The 19,435-nt window shown below is 43.3% G+C and overlaps 1 protein-coding gene and 2 non-coding genes across 3 annotated transcripts; all 3 read right to left on the bottom strand.

Annotated features, from left to right (window-relative positions):
* Window positions 1-9,652: 9,652 nt before the first annotated feature.
* Window positions 9,653-18,241, bottom strand: rps3 (ribosomal protein S3). The gene is made up of 7 exons (XM_060826815.1): window positions 18,163-18,241; window positions 17,838-17,968; window positions 14,291-14,384; window positions 13,313-13,407; window positions 11,377-11,564; window positions 10,792-10,994; window positions 9,653-9,752 (listed from the first exon to the last, which is right to left on the bottom strand). Exons 1-6 carry the CDS (start codon window positions 18,190-18,192, stop codon window positions 10,795-10,797), a joined length of 738 nt encoding a protein of 245 aa, XP_060682798.1. The 5' UTR covers window positions 18,193-18,241; the 3' UTR covers window positions 9,653-9,752; window positions 10,792-10,794.
* Window positions 9,827-9,973, bottom strand: LOC132817005 (small nucleolar RNA SNORD15). Its single transcript, XR_009644841.1, has one exon. It is a non-coding gene; the product is annotated as a small nucleolar RNA SNORD15 (small nucleolar RNA).
* On the bottom strand, window positions 14,001-14,149 carry LOC132817004 (small nucleolar RNA SNORD15). Its single transcript, XR_009644840.1, has one exon. It is a non-coding gene; the product is annotated as a small nucleolar RNA SNORD15 (small nucleolar RNA).
* Window positions 18,242-19,435: the final 1,194 nt, after the last annotated feature.

The raw sequence follows: 19,435 nt of genomic DNA, 5'->3' as shown, positions 1-19,435 counted from the left end.
TTAAAGTCAGCTAGGAATGTTACGAAAAGCGGGATCCTGGAAATAAATTCTAGCAGTTCAAAGTTTGTGAGAAGATTTGTAGCTCGGGTGCTCGTTGCTGTGGTTCTGTTCGCCGAGCTGGGAATTTGTGTGGCAGACGTTTCGTCCCCTCTCTAGGTGACATCCTCAGTGTGGGGAGCCTCCTGTGAACACACTTCATATTCAACAACCAAATATATGAACAAATCAATGGCTCACCCATGGACTCACCCATCTCTGGACTCATAGCAGAAGCAGTAATGCAAAGATTAGAACAAACAGTCTTACCGCAAATTCAACCCAAACTATGGGTCAGATATGTGGATGACACCTTTGTAATCATTAAAAACACAGAAATAGAGAACACACATCGGATCATCAACACCACACTAACAGCAATCCAATTCACTAGAGAGGAAGGAAAGGACAACTAATTCCCATTCCTAGATGTGATGGTACAGAGAACACCTAACGGAGAATTCACCACAAAGGTATACAGGAAAGCCACACACACAGACCAAGTCCTGAACTACGAAAACAACCACCCTAACATGTACAAAAGAAGCTGCATCAAGACACTATTCAAAAGGCCACAACACACTGCAGTACACCAGAACTGCAAAAAGAGGAAGAAGAACACTTATACAATGTATTCGCCAAAAATGGATACCGGGGCAATTTCATCAACAGATGCCTAAGGGAAAGACAATGGAACGAGGACATGCCGCAACCCAAAGGACTAGCCACACTACCATACATCAAGAGCATTTCCGAACTGACAGCCAGATTACTGCGACCACTAGGACTCATAACAGCACACAAACCAACAGCCACTCTCAGACAACAACTCACCAGGACGAAGGACCTGATACCCAACATGAGCAAAACCAATGTAGTGTACAAAATCCCATGCAAGGACTGCACAAAACACTACATAGGACAAACAGGAAGACAGCTAACGATCCGCATCCATGAACACCAACTATCCACGAAACGACACGACCAGCTATCCTTAGTAGCCACACATGTAGATGACAAGCAACATGAATTCGACTGGGACAACACTACTATTATAGGACAAGACAAACAGAGAACAGCTAGGGAATTCCTAGAGGCATGGCACTCATCCACAGATTCAGTCAATAAGCACATCGACCTGGACCCAATATACCGGCCACTGCAGTGGACAGCTGAAGCTGACAACCGGAAGCGGCAGATAGAAATCACTATAAATGCTGGAGGAAACATCACAGAAGCACCTCACAGGAGACTCCCAAGCACTGAGGATGTCGCCTAGACAGGGGACGAAATATCTGCAACACAAATTCCCAGCTCAGCGAACAGAACCACAACAATAAATCCTATCAGCTAACATAAAAGGGAATTCCAAAGGTTAGGAAAAGGCTTGTAAAAACTCAAGGAGTGGGACACACACAAAAACATGGTGTTACACATTTAGGCAGGGGTCATAACTGAAATTTTAAACTAATACTTTGCATCTGTCTTTACTTGAGATGCTGCTGAAGCCATGGTGACTGAAGACTGAAACTCTGGAATGTTTAAAATTAGTAACAGAGGAAATAGTGGATAAGCTATTGGTACTTAAAGTTGATAAAGAACAGGGTGTAGAGGTAGCTTCAAAAATATCTTCAAACCAGAACTTTAAGGGTTAATTGGACATGACAATGAGCAGTTGGAGACTTATATGGAACATTATATGGAAAACGGGCCTAATACAAAAACAGCCTGTTTTAACTGGAAGGTGACCACTAAACTATGAGAATTGTCTTGTTGGGCCAATACACAGAACCACCTGGAAACGTTTTTCTGGTTTGATGGAATGTCCGGAGAAGTATTCAGAGTATGATGAATTGGTGACACATTACATAACCAGAATAATGTCAATTTCAGGGACTTGCTGGACTTTACCTCGGGCTGGGATTTGCAACTGCAAGAATGGAGTGAGATTTATTACCAACTTATCACTTACTCCAGAAGAGTCAGCATAGATTTCCTATGGGAAAATCATGTTTAATGAAGTTACTGTAGCTTTTTGAAGCAATAACAGTTAATTAACAGGTAATGCTGTGGATGTAGTGTACATGGACTTACAAGATACAGTACAACAGAATCAAGAAAAAGGTTACAGCTCATGGAATAAACAGGACAGTAGCGACATGGAGGCAATATTTGCTGAGACATACTAAACAAAATGTAATGGTTAATGGATATATTTTACCCTGGAGGAAAGGTTGGAGTGGAGTTCCCTGGGGATGGTTTTGGGAACCTTGCTTATATATATATTAATGATTGAGATCTATGTATTAGAACCTCCTTGAACTGGTTTCCACACAGTTGTGGATGATATAAAAATTGGGAGCTTTGCAGTCGACCAACAATATACAACTATTGACAAAGGATTGACAAGTTGGTGGAATGGACAGGTAACTTCAATGTGGAGGAAAGGGTAACTAGGGAGAGAATAGGGCCCTTCAAAGATCAGCAAGGCGGCCTTTGTGTGGAGCCACAGAAAATTGGGGAGATACTAAATGAATATTTTGCATCAGTATTTTCTATGGAAAAGGATATGGAAGATATAGACTGTAGGGACGTAGATGGTTACACCTTGCAAAATGTCCAGATTACAGAGGAGGAAGTGCTGGATGTCATGAAACAGTTAAAGGTGGATAAATCTCCAGGACCTGATCAGTTGTACCCGAGAACTCTTTAGGAAGCTTGAGAAGCGATTGCTGGGACTCTAGCTGAGATATTTGTATCATCGATAGTCACAGGTGAGGTGCCGGAAGACTGGAGGTTGGCAAACGTGGTGCCACTGTTTACGGAGAGCGGTAAAGACCAACCAGGGAACTATAGACCGGTGAGCCTGACCTCAGTGGTGGACATGTTGTTGGAACAGATTTCAAAATGCATATTAAAGACTTTATGATTCTACATCCAAGGTACAACTAAATAATTTGACAGTTGAATGAAGTTACAAGGACTGACGTGCATACTGAACTGCTTTCCTCCAGGCTGGTTGTTGACAACACAGCTCCCAGTCGCCCCACATACTGACTAGCCCTTTCTCCTGGCCAGCATTCCTATGGAGCAGCCTCCCTGCGTACTGACTGGTTCCCTCCCTCCGGTCGGCGTTCCTACTGGCTGCCATTGGCCGCCTGGCTCAGCCTCCCTACATACTGACCGACCTGTCCTATACTGCCTTTCCTACAAGGATGCTACCAGTTGCCTGGCCCCACACACCCTGCGTACTGACAGGGTCCTCCCTGCCCACTTTCCTCCAGGCTAGTCATCAACCCTCTGGACCCCAGCCAGACCATATACTGGCAGCCCTTCCCCTGACCAATTTTCCTACGGGCACACTGTCAGCTGCCTAGCTCCCAGCCACCCTGCATACTATCAGACACCCCCCCCCCAAGGCCAGTCATCGAACCTCCCGTTCCTGGCAGCCCCACATACTAGCTAGCCCACTCTGGCCTGCACTCCTAACACAATTGATTACAAACTCCGCATACAGTAACAGAATTCACAAAATCCTCAGAATACAGTTTCCAGTACCAAGGCAAAGTCCACTCTAACAGGCAGCAAAATGCACACCCAGCAGCATGCACACAGGGGTTCATTCTCCACAGAGACCTGGACCATCCATAGAGAACCAGGCCCACTCACAGGAACACAGTACATTGTGAAGCTGCAATTAACTCACAGGGGTTTCATCCACTTCCAAAGGCAGAGTCCGATCCCAAAGGCAGTGTCCACTCCAGGAAATGCTCACCTCCCAACACACACACACACACACACACACACACACAGGTGCTCAGTCTTTACAGAGGCCTAGTCCACCGGCAAAGGCCCAGGCTTACCCAGACAGGAACAGCTCATCTGGAAAGATGTCTTTCTTCACAGGGACTCAGTCCAAACACCACAAAGTGAAATCAATTACAAAAAACAAAAGTGCAAGGGCTAAGTCCTGCCACAAAATCAGCATTGTCCTTTTCTCAAAGTAAAAGAAAAAAAGAGTGACCAGCCAGTGAAACAACAATTCCCTAATGAGAATGGAGTTACAACTGAAACACATTGACTTGTAGATCAGGCAGTTTAAGAATCAGTCCTCAATAAAAAGGAATACCAGTTAACAAACTAGCTATATTATTCGACTAGTGTATATATTGGGTGTGGATGTTTGCACTCCCTTTTTGAATTTCTTAAAAACGTTTTCCTCCATTTTTGGTTGCACTTCAGCCCCATGCTCCTGATCTTTGGGCACCCAGTACAGAAGGGGGAAGAGTAAGTGAGAGGATCTCCTCATTGGTCTGCTCCTGGGCCTGACCAAACTAGCCATAAATAGGTCTACAGTGGGCTGTGGAGGGGGTTGTTATGGCCGATTGCCTGCCCCTCTTCCATGGTTATGTCCGTAGCTGGGTGTCTCTGGAGAAGGAGCACATGGTGTCTATTAACACCCTCGAGATGTTCGGGAAGAGGTGGGCATGGCCGGGAGTGGTGTTGTATTTCCCCTTCCAACTCTATTTTGATTTAATCCCTGCCCTCCCCTTCACTTATTTCATCATGCAGCTTTGCCCTTTGATGAGAAGGGCATTGTTTGTCACTGACCACGTAGGTGTTTCCTTACTTCTTGGTGGTGGAAATTGAATAAATATTTGTATACCTGTTGTCTTTCACCGTGTTTCACACCTACACACACAGAACATGGAAAAATTAAGAAGTCCATGAATATACATCTGTCTGTTTTGTTAGAGCCCCTCCTGGGGCATTTTCGTACAGGTCAAGTTCCTTCAACTCAGCCTTGGATGTGGATGGCATGTACCAGATTGTAACACACCTCTTGCAGCTGAAGTGATTCAAAAAAATGTTGTCCCTTTATTTGGTGGTAAAGGTAACAAGGCTGCAATATCTGCCCATGTCCATCTCAGACTCTTGAGGTTTCAGTGATGCTAGAAGGGAAAAATCCATGGGTTCCAACAGCCTTTCTGGCTGTTCTGTGGGGCCAGGTTTCTATTGTTCCTGCCCTGTTTGTAGCTTTCATGTGGTCCACATGCCTGTTCAGGACCACCTCATTCACTTGTACTTTGTACATCACACTGTGGACCATGCCTCTGACTTGTGCCAGACCATTTCAGAGGTTTCAGCACCAAACTTCATCCCCTGAAGTAAATTGCCTCTGTTGCTGAGTCTCGTGTCCAGTATTGACATTGCTCATATCTTTCCCACACCCCCGTCAGATCCAGAGAGGTCAATTTCAACCTGGTGTGGTGTCTTCTCCCCATTACCAACTCTGCTGGAGCTAACCCTGCAATTGTATGAGGAATAGTTCAATAATCAAATAGAAACCAATCTTGAGTGAAGGCCTAGGCTGTTCTTTAAGCCCAACTTCAAAGTTTGGGCAACTCTTTCTGCCAGACCACTGAACCATAGATGGTATGGAGCTGTCTATTTATGTCAAATGCCATTCAACTTTAGGAAATACTTGAATTCACTGTTGGTAAACAATGGCCCATTTTCAGTGGCCAACACTTCTGGGAGCCTGCGTGTTGCAAAAGATATTTGCAGCTTTTTTACTGCCATCCTTGTATTTGACAAATGAATTCTATGCATGTTGTCAGAAGATTTGTAGCTTCGGTTGAGGTTCATAGAACTCAAGGCACGTTCAACCACTTTGAGTGGGTGTCCACAATGACTAAGAACATTGAGCCCAATGAGAGGACCTGCATGGTCTAACTGAGCCAAGGTTCTCGATTAGTGGTGCTAGAAGAGGACAGCAGTTCAGGCAGCATCCAAGGTGCAGCAGCATAAACTAAATCATCCGCCGACATTTTCGCCACCTCCAAAAAGACCCCACCACCAGGGATATATATTCCCTCCCCACCCCTTTCCACCTTCAGCAAAGACCACTCCCTCTGTGACTACCTGGTCAGGTCCACGCTCCCCTACAACCCACCGTCCCATCCTGGCACCTTCCCCTGCCACCGCAGGAACTGTAAAACCTGTGCCACACTTCCTCCCTCACCTCTATCCAAGGCCCTAAAGGAGCCTTCCACATCCATCAAAATTTTACCTGCACATCCACTAATATCATTTATAGTATCCGTTGCTCCCAATGTGGTCTCCTCTACTTTGGGGAGACTGGGCGCCTCCTAGCAGAGCGCTTTAGGGAACATCTCCTGGACAGCCGCATCAATCAAACACAATCCTGTGGCCCAACATTTCAACTCCCCTTCCCAATCTGCCGAGGACATGGAGGTCCTGGGCCTCCTTCACCACCAGACACCTGGAGGAAGAACGCCTCATCTTCTGCCTCGGAACACTTCAACCCCAGAGCATCAATGTGGACTTCAACAGTTTCCTTATTTCCCCTTCCCCCACCTCACCCTAGTTCCAAACTTCCAGCTCAGCACCGTCCTCATGACTTGTTCAGACTTGTCCTACCTACCTATCTCCTTTTCCACCTATCCACTCCACCCTCTCCTCCCTGACCTCTCACCTTCATCCCCTCCCCCACTCACCCATTGTACTCTATGCTACTTTCTCCCCACCCCCACCCTCCTCTAGCTTATCTCTCCAAGCTCAGCCTTTATTCCTGAAGGTCTTTTGCCCGAAACGTCGATTTTACTGCACCTTGGATGCTGCCTGAACTGCTGTGCTCTTCCAGCACCACTAATCCAGAATCTGGTTTCCAGCATCTGCAGTCATTGTTTTTACCCAACTCAGCCCAGGGTCTATCCAGCTATTCCCATAAATGTGAAAAAGCTAACGGTTAAGTTTTTTCCTCATTAGCACTGCCCCACCACCGTGGCTATTTTATATCCAATCCTGCCCATCAGATATAACAGGTCATAAACATTTTCATTTTGGGAAACCCCTGGATGGCCATGGTGGATTTCAGGCTGTAGCTAACTGCCACCATTGCTTGGAACAATCACTCTTGCTCGCCATAATTAAATGCTGGCCTGTACTGTTTCAAATCTAGTTGTGATAGCCCTTTCACTATTAGCTTTAATTTTGCCAGGACCAAATCTTTTTACCTCCATAATCTGATATTGTCAGCAATGACCGGAATGGACTCTTCTGGTGGTAGCACATCTGCCAGTGGGACGCAACGCTGGCATTTGCTCCTTGAACACACAATGTTCCAACTTGGGATTGTATGCAGGAGTACGTTCTGGAACTTCTGCTGCATGCAATTTATATAAATGACTTGGATGAAAATGTAGATGAGTGGATTAGTAAGTTTGCAGACAATACAAAGATTGGTGTTGTGAACCAAAGTTATACCCTTAACCTGTGGAGGCTCCCTGGTATAGGTTTTACACAAACATATCTGTTGGACTTCAGAGTGAATTTTGTTCCATAATCACTGGAACAGCCATACTAGTACCAACATCCATTAGAACCAGAGACCATTTAACCAGATATACATTTTAATTAGTTTGGATTTGGATGTCAGCAAGCACTAACTAGATGTGGGTTGACTTTCCAGGAATATACTCTCCTGGACACTAGCCTGAGTTCACATACTCAATTCAGATCTAATAGGTCATTCTTGCTCGAGATCACATAACAACAGCAACTACAATGGCTTGCTGGCCCGGAAGAATAAATTTTAGCTGTTTGGTTGAGGCTTGACTTTGTTTTGGGGTTTTGCAGTGGACTGACAGAGTCCCTCTGTTCAGGATATGTCCTGAGTGAGGCTATGCAATTGTCTTTACTTAAATGGAGTTCCCTAAGCTCAGGTTAGATTGATTAGGATATCCACTTCCATTAGCATACCCTATAAGTCTTATGCTCCACTTACTTCAAATGGCCTTAACATTGAAAAATGTGACGTCAATGTGAAGTCCAGTTGGGCTTCAGCTAGTAGACGCTATTGCATGGTTACATTACTAATCCAACATACCAACTAGTCTTTAAGCATCTCATTAAGGATTAAAGTCACATGCCTCTGTTAGTCATCTTGTCAAACGAGATCACAAGGTCCCGGTGCTCAGCTATGTTATCCAACATTGGATTAACTGAGCGAAGTACTCTCCGCCTGTGTCCTTCGGATAATTGAAGTTCCTCTGTAAACCTTCCAGGATGAAGTATTGTGATCAAAACTTCCAACTTGTACTACACTTGTTTATCTTTGGTTTGAAGTGATTTGTTTGCTTTAAATTTGTACCATAAATGTTTATGCGTCTCACACAATGATTCCCTTTGATTCTTGGATTGCTGAGTAAAACCCATCTCAGAATCAGGGGAGGCTTGGAGCCCAATATTCCTTAACTAGTCAACTCATGAATGGTTTTAGCATCTAGTGCCCAGGAAGTGAGGCTCATAAATAACACAGATTTGGTAACAGTAATATTAGATATCAAGTGAAGATGATGAGATTCTCACAAAGATGGTCATGGCCAGGCACATGTTATGAACATTACGTACTACCGATTTTTTGCCCATTCCCAATTACCTGTGAACTAAATGGTTTCCTAGGGCCATTTCAAAGGCTGAAATTAGAGCTAACCACAGGATCATCAATCTGGACATCATCCATTAAGAATAGAATTTCAAACATCAATAATATGTTCATAGTCACCATGCCTGAAACTATCCAGATTCCAGATTTATGAAATTCAAATTCCACCAGCCACGTGGTTGGATTTGAACTTCTGTCCATTAAATGTTATTGACATCTTGCTGCATTTGGATGTGGTCTGCTTCAGTATCAGTAATCAGCTACAAACAGTACTGTATATCACAATCAGTAAAGATTAGATTACTTACAGTGTGGAAACAGGCCCTTCGAACCAACAAGTCCACACCGACCCGCCGAAGCGCAACCCACCCGTACCCCTACATTTACCCCTTTACCTAACACTACGGGCAATTTAGCACGGCCAATTCACCTAACCTGCACATCTTTGGACTGTGGGAGGAAACCGGAGCACCCGGAGGAAACCCATGCAGACACGGGGAGAATGTGCAAACTCCACACAGTCAAGTCACCTGAGTCGGGAACATCCCTACTTTTGACCATGAGATGGACAGAAGATAGTTGATTTATCAGCTGAAGATGACTAGGACTAAGATACTGTCCCAAGGGTATCCATGGAGTCAGGTGATTAGCCTTGAACAACTGCAACAAACGTCTTTCAGTATGGGTAAATTTCTAATCAGTGGAGTTCTCCACGATTACACTTTTGCCAGGATTCCTTCATAACACCAAGGTGGCAGTTACCAGTGTGGCAAGGGCAATTATGCTCAGCTCAAGGACAGCTTTTTCATCTATGGTTGGATCAAATCAAGGCTGTAATAAATACAGGAAAGATGAAGTCAGCAGAAATTTTGACACTAAATCTGTCAGAATAATCACTGTTCTTCACAGGGATCAATGCAACTTTCCCCTGTAGTGTTGAACGCACGCCCATACCACTATTTACAAATTTCATTCAAGTGCAATGTAATAACATTTCTACTCCAAATCATGCATATGCAAATAAAGTCTTCCCTGAATAGAAAATTCATGGAAAGCATTTGAACACAAATCACTAAATTTAAACGGTAAGGGCATTATCAAATGAGCCTCCACTGACATCGGGACAAGTCTACTTGCAGGCTGTCTGGGAACACGCAATACTTCACATGAAACAAGCAACTTTTTTCCCTTTGTTTTATTTGAACATATACAGAAAATTAGATATTGTTCTTCAATGCTGGTACACCTGTAGAGACAGAAAAAGCACGAATTAGGTGCAAAGAAAACTAGTAAATTAGATGCATAGGTGTCAATTATCAACCTCCTCAGACAAATGCCTCAAAGTCATCAATAGAAGGGACACCAGCCAGGATCCAAAATTCAGAAGCACAGAACATGCCAACTGGATCAAGAACCCTGAGACAGGTCAAATCCCGTCAGACTCGTCATCAATCATCATCACTGAAGGAGCAATTTTTAAAAACAAAGATCAGCAGGATGCCAAATGAGAGGAGTTCACTTGCCTCACACCAACCTTGGGCTGTGGAGGCTAGGAAAACACCATGATCAATTCTTATAAACACATTTCTGAAATTAAACCCTAAGGTAATCCTTTCCCTACTTCAAAGAGGGAAGAGCTGAGGAATCGTACATTAACAAGCTAGTTACACTGGAAAACAAAAATTGGCAAATTCTAAAATACTTAACTGGTCAACCATCATATGAATATCCAAGAATCTAAATCCAGTTACTTGGAACAGATGCTTGCAAAACATCCATTAGTGTGAGCATCCACAATCCAGAAAGGTTTAGCATTTCAGGTCCAGTGCCCCTTTTTCAGAAAAACTACTACAGAGGTGTAGTAGTCTGTTCTGAAGGATACTGGATCCAAAATATTAACTCTGCTTTCTCTCCACAGACACTACTTAACCTAGAGTCTCTCCAGCAATTTACTTTTGTCTTGGATTTCATGGTCATTTTGACCAATAAAGTGAACTCATGAACAACCTGAATTATTAAATTCAGAATCAACCTACTTTAGGGAATCCAATTCTCAAACAAAGTTTAATCCATAACTGCTTTAATTGGTAAACAACTGGGAAGCATGCCTCCAACTGGAAGCAAAGATAACAAAATTGTGAACAAAATCTCAAAAGATAGTTTATCCAATTTAAATGAAAGTGCTTCTAATCATCATTCCATAACAAAGAGAAGCTCGAAATTTCTGCTCTGACTTGACTGAATAAGGATGTTAATAGACATAGTTAGAGGAGAAGAAAGTATACCAATTATGCGGTCGGAACTGGCCCTGGCTGCTGGATCACGGGTTGCTCTGGTTTGCCTCCCTTCTGTTCTGAAATAGGTGTAGTTGGCAAGATCTCCTCCTTGGGCTCAACAATGCTGACATGATCAGGCAGAGGTTTCTTGGGTCCAATTTTACCACTTGGGTCCCATGGCAACATGATCTTAACTTTAATGCCCAATACACCTGCAAACGAAGAAAGCCACCTTTAGAACAGAATAGATCTGAAACCATCAAGGATAACACTAAAACATCAATTTAAATATGCTGCATAAAGCAGTAGTAAAGGCACTATTAGAAGGGCTGGCTGCTTACTCGGAATCATTTCATACAGCTGAATGAGTGGTTGAAACAGCAGAAGAAAAATCTGGCACTGCTGTCTCCTACACATTGCAAGGGAGTAGATTGGAGCTAGACTGATATCCCAGCCACAACATCTAATCACAATTACTCAGCAGATGCACACAAATGAAGTGCACTTAAGCAAGATATTAGACATGCTAAAAGCAGTGAAACCCTTTTCCAATGCATTTGAGCAAGGATAACTTTATATAAACTCCTCACTCACCCTGTCTTAGCAGTACGTGTCGCACAGCTGTATCCACATAGTAGTTCACCGGGTCACCACTGTGGATCATCAGCCCATCAACAAATTTCATGGACTTGGCTCTCTGGCCTCGGAGTTTTCCGGAAACCACCACCTCACAGCCTTTGGCTCCACTTTCCATAATGAAGCGAAGAACACCGTAACAGGCTCTATGGAAGAGGGGAAGTGTATTTTTATGTCTTCAATTTAATAGCAACCCAAAAAGCCTCTGAACAACTGATAACAAAAATAATCATCAGGGTGATGAGTGTCTGAAAAGAAACCACCAGACACAGGATTGACTAGCATATTTATTCTAAAGGAGTGTAATTTTTCTTTTCATATAGAATGCCTTTCTCTCCCCATTCATGTACTTAGAAAACAAAGCAACAGTACCAAGTGACCAATCATTCGCTGAGTTCAAAGCAATTAGTTTGTCTCTTAAATCTGTCACGTGATGCATATTTTGCATCTTTCCACAAGGGACTTGAACTGAGACACCACAGTGAAAGTTAGCTGCTCACAGAACGTTCCTGTTAAGCATTATGACCTTGCCAAAATGACTCAAAGTCTATCATCCATCAGGTGCGGTTTGTCACAAAGAACCTATTAAGTGATTTCCTGCATTTCCTATTCCTCGAGTTAAAGGATGTCTGTCCTCAAATGTTGCACCACATGGGGTGCTGAGATGTAAGGCAGGCAGTCAGTGTATTTAAACAGGTCCAAAATGCTTTCAACCAGGTTGTGGAATAGGGTTTGCCCTTCTAATGGCAATTCATAAATGAGTTCTTTGCACTAAAAACTCAGCCACACTGCCCACTGTTCCCAATGAATGCAGATAAAACTCAGGATATGATTTTTGAGATTTGTAGCTCAGTTTGATGATAACCATGCAACATCACCAGAGGCTCTCACTGATGATGTTATCTATTATGGTGACAGAACATCTGAAAACAAATCAGTGAGCTAACTTACATACATATTATTGCCAAGTTCAACATTATGCAAAATTGTATTGCATATTGTCATACTTTAGTACAGTTCACAGGCCAAGGATTAGGAAAAGCAATTTGACTGTTTACTGATATTCACTATCCCAAAGATGCTGAAGTCACATACAGCTTCTCAAATTACTGCATCAAGCAGAAAACATATGAATCTGATAGCACTTGTACTCTGGTCTGATTTTACAAGCTGTACATGGATCTCAGGCATCAGAAAACCTACTCAATTAGGTTTAAAGAAATTATTCAAATCCTGGGGAAGGGGGAAAATACACAGCCCAATCCCAAACCCTGGGGAAGGGAGAAATACACAGCCTGATCCCAAACCCTGGGGTGGGAAACTCGAAGTCACAGATTTTGGTTTAGCTAGTGACAAAGATTCACTAATGCACTGAAGTTCAGTAATACGTCAAAATGGTCCATAACTAAGTGCTGTAATGTGGGCAATAAACTCAGTATTAGGCTTCACTTACAAGACAAAGTGATGTGACTAGTCAATAGGATTGCAGTTTAAGTTTAGAATTTGGCTCAGACTTGACATCAAAGTACACAGAGGGATCTCGATTATCTGGCATTTGATTAACCGAACGAAATACTCCCCGCCCGTGTCCTTCGGATAATGAGGTTACTCTGTAAACCTTCCAGGAGAAAGTATTGTGATCAAACTTTCAACTTGTGCTACACTTGCTTACCTTTAGTTTGAAGTGATTAGATTTGCTTTAAATTTGTACCGTAATATTCATATCTGCTCACACAATGCTTTCAGCAAAATGCCACAATGCTCAAAACATATTGCCTCAAAATTAGTTTATTTTGACATCTTTAGCCTCAAGTCTCCATTTCTCATTCCACTTAATTCTGATGTAAAGAGGTATTTACAACAAATGTTTGAGTAATCAAAACCTTCAGCTTACCTACGTACTGCCAGACCTCCTAACAACTTGTATCGGAGAGATTCTGCCTGAGCAATAGCACAAAGCCCTCTGGTGGCAACCTTTTCAGCATAAAGCTGTGAAAAAAAACCCAGACAAAACGAAAATATTAACATTGCTGCTACAGCCATAACCCCATAAACAACGTTACAAACAGGTGAATACTACAATTTTGGCTTAGTTGGAGCCCAGTCCTGCGTATTTCCAAATTTGACTTTGGTACAACAAGCAACATGTCGGAGCTGTGTGGCAATATGCAGCCACGGCAAGGGTCTGAACAATTAGACTTCAAGTTTTGGAAATTGTTGCCATGCATGGATCTCCGCAGCCCATGCAGCCAAAGCAATATTAGAGGAAACACTGATATAAGGCACCTTTGAGCTGCTGGGAACTTCGCAATTTGGATGCTGTTGGCCAGTTTCTGGCTTTGACTTAAACCACAGCATCTCAAAATAACCTGCATCCAAATAAGTCAGATTCAAAAAGAGAAGACCAGCTCAGCTGGGAAAATGCCATTCAATTCAGGGAAATTACTATCCAAAACTGTGGCACTTGACAGACTTATTATGCAAACTATACTGGAGTTTCACAAAGCTCAAATGCAGGCAAATTTCAGACTAAAATTTGAGTAGTCCTCTCTCAGGAGTTTTTGCTTATCATGTTTATCAATCCTTCTCAGACAAATGCCTCTAAGTCATCAAAAAAAAGGGACAGGCTGTTCTAGGCTCTGAAACTAGCAGCACAGAACGTGCCAACTGCATCAGGAATCCTAACACAACCGTATCCCATCAGACTCGTCATCAAGCATCATCACTGAAGGTGACCATGACCTGGGGCAGGCAAAGAAGAATGGAGAGAGAAAGAGAAACAGGACTGTTGCTCCCACAACCTTTGCATAGCCACAAAATAAAAACAGCCACAGTATGAAAAGAACATCCCCCTCCAATAAAAGTAACTTACCTCAACACTCCCCTCTGGGAAACCAAATCGCTTCTGAACAACAGCAGTCAGCTCACGGATTCGGCGACCTTTCTCACCCAGCACATTTTGAGTCCTGATAAATCATTTCAGAAGTTATTATACTTTGGGTAAATTGTTCATGTAAACAATCAATATTGGTTTCTAAAATGTGATGGTGAAGTAAATAATTTAACTAAGAACTGTTCAGATTGTTAAGCTGCCAAGAACAGTAATTCCAACATTTAATTTTTAAATGATATGCAATTGCAAAAATTGATGAACTACGATCCAAAATAATTTGAAGTTTATAAAGCAATCTATAACATTAACAACATGTCATGTAAATTAAATTTGCAAGCAAGATGGAGTATGGAGAATGATCTTTAGACAACCACAGTGTTTCAACATCAAACCCGGAGGCTTCTTTTCAAACTGCTGTAGCATATACTGTACAATATTGACACACAGGATGGTTAAGTAATAGTATAACTAAATGCACTAGAACCTGAGGTACTGATCTCAAAATGCACAGTACAAGATGAACCTCAAAATCTTCAAATGAATAAGCAGCAATTTCATCTGTACCAAAAACAAATTAAATGGCAATTGGGAATACATATGGCACGCAAAATGGTTCTGCCAAGTCACCCTGAATGTCAAAGAAAAGGTAACCAGTTTAATTCATGAATTAAGTACTCTCGACCACATGAACAAAAAAAAATCAATTTATGTGCTCAGATCAGGGCAGTATTGCAAATGCTACACCTGTATGTTCTACTCATTCAGTTGTTTGTGGGCCTAAAGCTAAGGCTAATAAGTTGCCTAGACCTGATGAGTTACACGCTATGATTTGAAAATGATAGTTACAAAGATAGTGGATGCACATGCAGTAACACGGCAAGAATCTTCAGATTCTGCAAATGACCCAGAGGATGACGGAATGCCAATGTAACATTTATCAAAAAAAAAGGTGAAAAAAGGTAATTATACGCCAGTGAGCTTAACATGACATTGGGAAGTGTTAGAAAATACTAAATAAATTATCTAATAGCAGAGCCTTGAAAACCATAAAATCAAGCAGATTAATCATGAAGGGAAAATCATACATGACAAATTTAATGTTCTTTGCAGAGGTTACAATCAGGTAAGTAAAAGGGATCCGGAAAGCAACCCTAATTCTTGCTCTCCTCACGACTTAAATACGAAGACGAAAAGGTCAGTCTACAATGCCTGCATCATAAGCACACGGCTGTACTGCAGTGAAGCATGGACCACATATGCCAGACAAGAGAGAAGACTGAACACCTTCCACTTGAGGAATATCTGGCGTAACCTGGGAATATCCTGGCAAGACAGTGTTCAACGCAGCAGTCCTATCGTGCGGAGGCCTTCCCAGCATGTACACTCTGCTCAGACAACAGAGACGACACTGTCTGGGCCACGCCCACGGCATGGAGAATGGCAGCATCCCAACGGATATTCTCTATGGAGGGCTTGCATGCGACAAGAGGGGCATCCACTGGACATTCACGACTGTACAACAAGGACATCTGCATGAGGGACATGAAGATGCTTGACATCATCCTGGGAAAGGCTTGCAGCTGACCATACGAGATGGAGAAGCACCCTGAACCAACACCTCAAAAACAGGGGAAAAGAAGTGATGCAGACAAGTGGGCACGAGGGAAGGAGTGCAGCAGTTTGAGCAGATCATCGACAACATACAAACGTGACCTCTGTGACCAAGACGGTCACTCCTGTACTGGTCTCTTCAGTCACAAGCGATGTTGCTTCAAGGGAAGCAGAAATCTAGAAGGATGCAACCCATGGTCAGCCATGACCGAAAGGGGCCTCACCAGATAAAGGGGAACCAAGAAGTACAAAATATCAAGATTGCCAAAAGACATTCAATAAAGGTACTGCACGTAAGGCCACTTATTACGTGTCCATGGCATTGGGACCAGAATATTAGCTTTCCAATCTATCCGTGTTAATAGAAGACAAGTGATCCAAAGTATCGAAATATAATGTGAGAAAGAGAGGTTACACACTTTGACAGTTATTTGAATGGGGAAAGACTGCTGAAAGCTGGGAGAGAAAGAATTAGGATTCCCCATGTAAAAACCACAAAAGGCTAGTATCTAGTCCCAATAGGGAAAGCAAAAGAAACAGTACAAAAAAAAAGTCTTGCTCAACCTAGTCAGGCCATAGTTGGAATACGGTGAACAGTTCTGAAAACCCTATGGGAAGATGTATCGGTATTGGAGGCAGGCCACAGAAGCATCACTAAGTTGATCCTGGTTGTGGAGGGATTTTCTTATGAAGGAGATTTGAGTTTGAACTCAGTTTAAGAGGATGAAGCACAACATCATTGAAACATAAGAGTTTTAGTAGCTTGACAGAGGGAATGCAGATAGGCTTTTTTTTGCCCCTGAGAGAGAATCCAGGACCCAAAGGGCATAATCTCAAAGTAAAATAGACAAGGTGAGTTTTTCCCCTTTCAGAGTATAGTAAATTCATGGAATAAGTATTTTTAGATAGACAAGTTTCTAATCAAAGGGATTTAAGGGCTATGAATAAAAAAGTAAAAAAGCAGGGAGGAGGAGTGGAGCATTATCATTTATCCATGATATTATCAAATAGAGTAGACACAATGAGACAAATGGGCTACTTTGGCCATTGTCTTATGGCTTAAGACTTGATGAAGCACTTTGGAAATTCAGTCACTGTTGTAATGCAGGGACACAAGACAACCTGTCTGTCCATAAGCTCCTACAAAACTCAATAACAGAATTACTAGATAAACCATTTGATGAGGCAAAAGTGAGGACTGCAGATGCTGGAGATGAGAGTTGAGTGTGGTGCTGGAAAAGCACAGCAGGTCAGTCAGCTTCCAAGGAGCAGGAATTTCTGATGAAGGGCTTTTCCCCAAAGTGTAGATTTTCCTGCTCCTCAGGTGCTGCCTGACCTGCTATGCTTTTACACTCGAAACCATTTTATTAGTCTTGACTGAGGCAGAGTTCATGTGACATTGGTGAAATTTTGAAATGAAGCATCTGGACAGAAAGGCTGAACATCTGATTGACATGATGTGAAAGAGCAGGTGTTGCACTGGGGTGTACAAAGTTAAAAAAAATTCACACGACACCAGGTTATAGTCCAACATGTTTATTTGGAAGCAATAGCTTTTGAAGCGCTGCTCCTTATTAGGTATCTTCATCAAGATAGCTTATTGATGAAGGAGCAGCACTCCAAAAGCTAGTGCTTCCAAGTAAACCTGCTGGATGATAACCTGTGATTTTTAACATCTGATAGATGGCAGATTGCTGCTCTACACCAGTATCTCAGTGGAGTGCAATCCGCTCAAGTCACCAACAAACCTGCTTTCTCAGGGACAACACCACCAATGCCGTGAAGAAACTGCTGGTTTCACCATAGGAGGGAGGTTGACAGTGTGTCAGTCACAGACAAGGCCCAGCCAGGACCAGGCCTCTCCGGGGGACAGCTACAAGAAATGGCTCTTGTCCAATTGACCGATTTCTTTTACCTGGTGGCCAAGATGATGATCTCGGTCCTAGTCGGTGTGACTCGCACCTCCACACCACTGTAGCCATCCTCGGCCAACTCACGGGTCAGGAACTCGTTCAGCTCGGCCTTGAAGATGCCATCCGCCACGAACTGAGAAGAGACGGCGCCATGTTAGGAGACAGGAGTAAGGGGACACCATCCGGATCCATCCTCCTCCATCCGCCACCGCCAGCGCTCGCTCCGACCTCCCTCACTCTCGGCGTCCGCTCCCGCACTCGGCCCGCTCCCTATTTCCCCGATCAGCATTCTCACCCTCCCGCGCCGCGCCCATTCCCTCCGCTCACCTTTCGCTTCTTCGAGATCTGCGCCGCCATTTTCCTCGACGGCGCCGCGACTAAAAAGGAAGTCAACCCCCCGCCGATGTTATTTAAACAAGCAACTGTTTCCGGTTCGAGTCCCGCCGCCAATGGGAATGAACACCATCGATCACATGGTTCCAAGTGGACGCGGTGACTTCTGGGTTATGTAGTTCATTTCAATTCAAATCGTACAGATCTAATGTGATGCGGCAAAGTAAACTGCAATGATCGTAAATCTAAAATAAAACACGAATTCCCAAAATCTGATAGATTGTATCAATGCAAGATATTGCATTTTGGTCCAACAAACGAGCAGGAGGTGGGAGAAAGTGAGGACTCCAGATGTTGGAAATCAGAGTCAAAAGTGTGGTGCAGGAAAAGCACAGCAGGTCAGGCAGCATCCAATGAGTGGGAGAGTCGACATTTCGAGCATATGCTCTTCATCAGGAATTTGGCCAGACTTATACATTTAATGGTAGGGCCTTGGGGTAGTGTTGTAGAGCAGAGGAACCTAGTGGGTGCAGGTACATAATTCTTTGAAGTTTGCATCACACACAGGCAGAATGGTTATCCAAGGGCCCAAGCATACCTTCCAGGTGAAGAAGCACTTTACACAATCCACTGCATTCGCTGCCTACAATGTGATCTCCTCTACATTGGGGAAATGAAGCATAGACTGAGTGACCACTGAACATCTACATTCTGCCTGCAAAAAAAAGACCCCAAGCTTTCAGTTGCCTGCCAATTTAACATACCACCCTATTCCCTGGCCAACATCTCTTGTCTCAGGCTTGCTGCAGTGTTCCAGCAAAACTCAGCACAAGCTGGAAGAATATCGCCTCATTTTCTCCTTGGACATCCTGCAGTCCTCTGGACTTAGAATCATAGAGATGTACAGCACAGCAACAGACTCTTTGGTCCCACACATCCACGCCGACCAGATATCCCAACCCAATCTAGTCCCACCTGCCAGCACCTGGTCCATATCCCTCCAAACCCTTCCTATTCATAAAACCATCCAGATGCTTTTTAAATGTTGCAATTGTACTTGCTTCCACTACTTGCTCTGGCAGCTCATTCCATAACACGTACCACCCTCTGCGTGAAAATGTTGCCCCTTACGCCTCTTTTATATCTTTCCCCCTCACCTTAAACCTATGCCCTCAAGTTCTGGACTCCCGCAACCTACGGAAAAAACTTTGTCTATGTATCCTATCCATGCCTCTCATGATTCTATAAACCTCTATAAGGTCACCCC

This window comes from Hemiscyllium ocellatum, chromosome 6 (assembly GCF_020745735.1).
Source record: "Hemiscyllium ocellatum isolate sHemOce1 chromosome 6, sHemOce1.pat.X.cur, whole genome shotgun sequence".
NCBI lineage: Eukaryota > Metazoa > Chordata > Chondrichthyes > Orectolobiformes > Hemiscylliidae > Hemiscyllium > Hemiscyllium ocellatum.
The sequence above is the reverse complement of the archived record's forward strand: the minus strand, read 5'-3'. Positions and strand labels throughout refer to the sequence as shown.

What these genes read in the sequence shown, in the direction of transcription:
- rps3 (XM_060826815.1), bottom strand. Translation starts at nt 18,192, where the DNA reads ATGGCGGCGCAGATCTCGAAGAAGCGAAAG. An exon ending in TCCCAGAGGGGAGTGTTGAG is followed by an intron (nt 13,408 to 14,290) that starts GTAAGTTACTTT and finishes TTTTTTTCACAG; the next exon opens with CTTTATGCTGAAAAGGTTGC. An exon ending in ACACGTACTGCTAAGACAGG is followed by an intron (nt 10,995 to 11,376) that starts GTGAGTGAGGAG and finishes CTTCGTTTGCAG; the next exon opens with GTGTATTGGGCATTAAAGTT.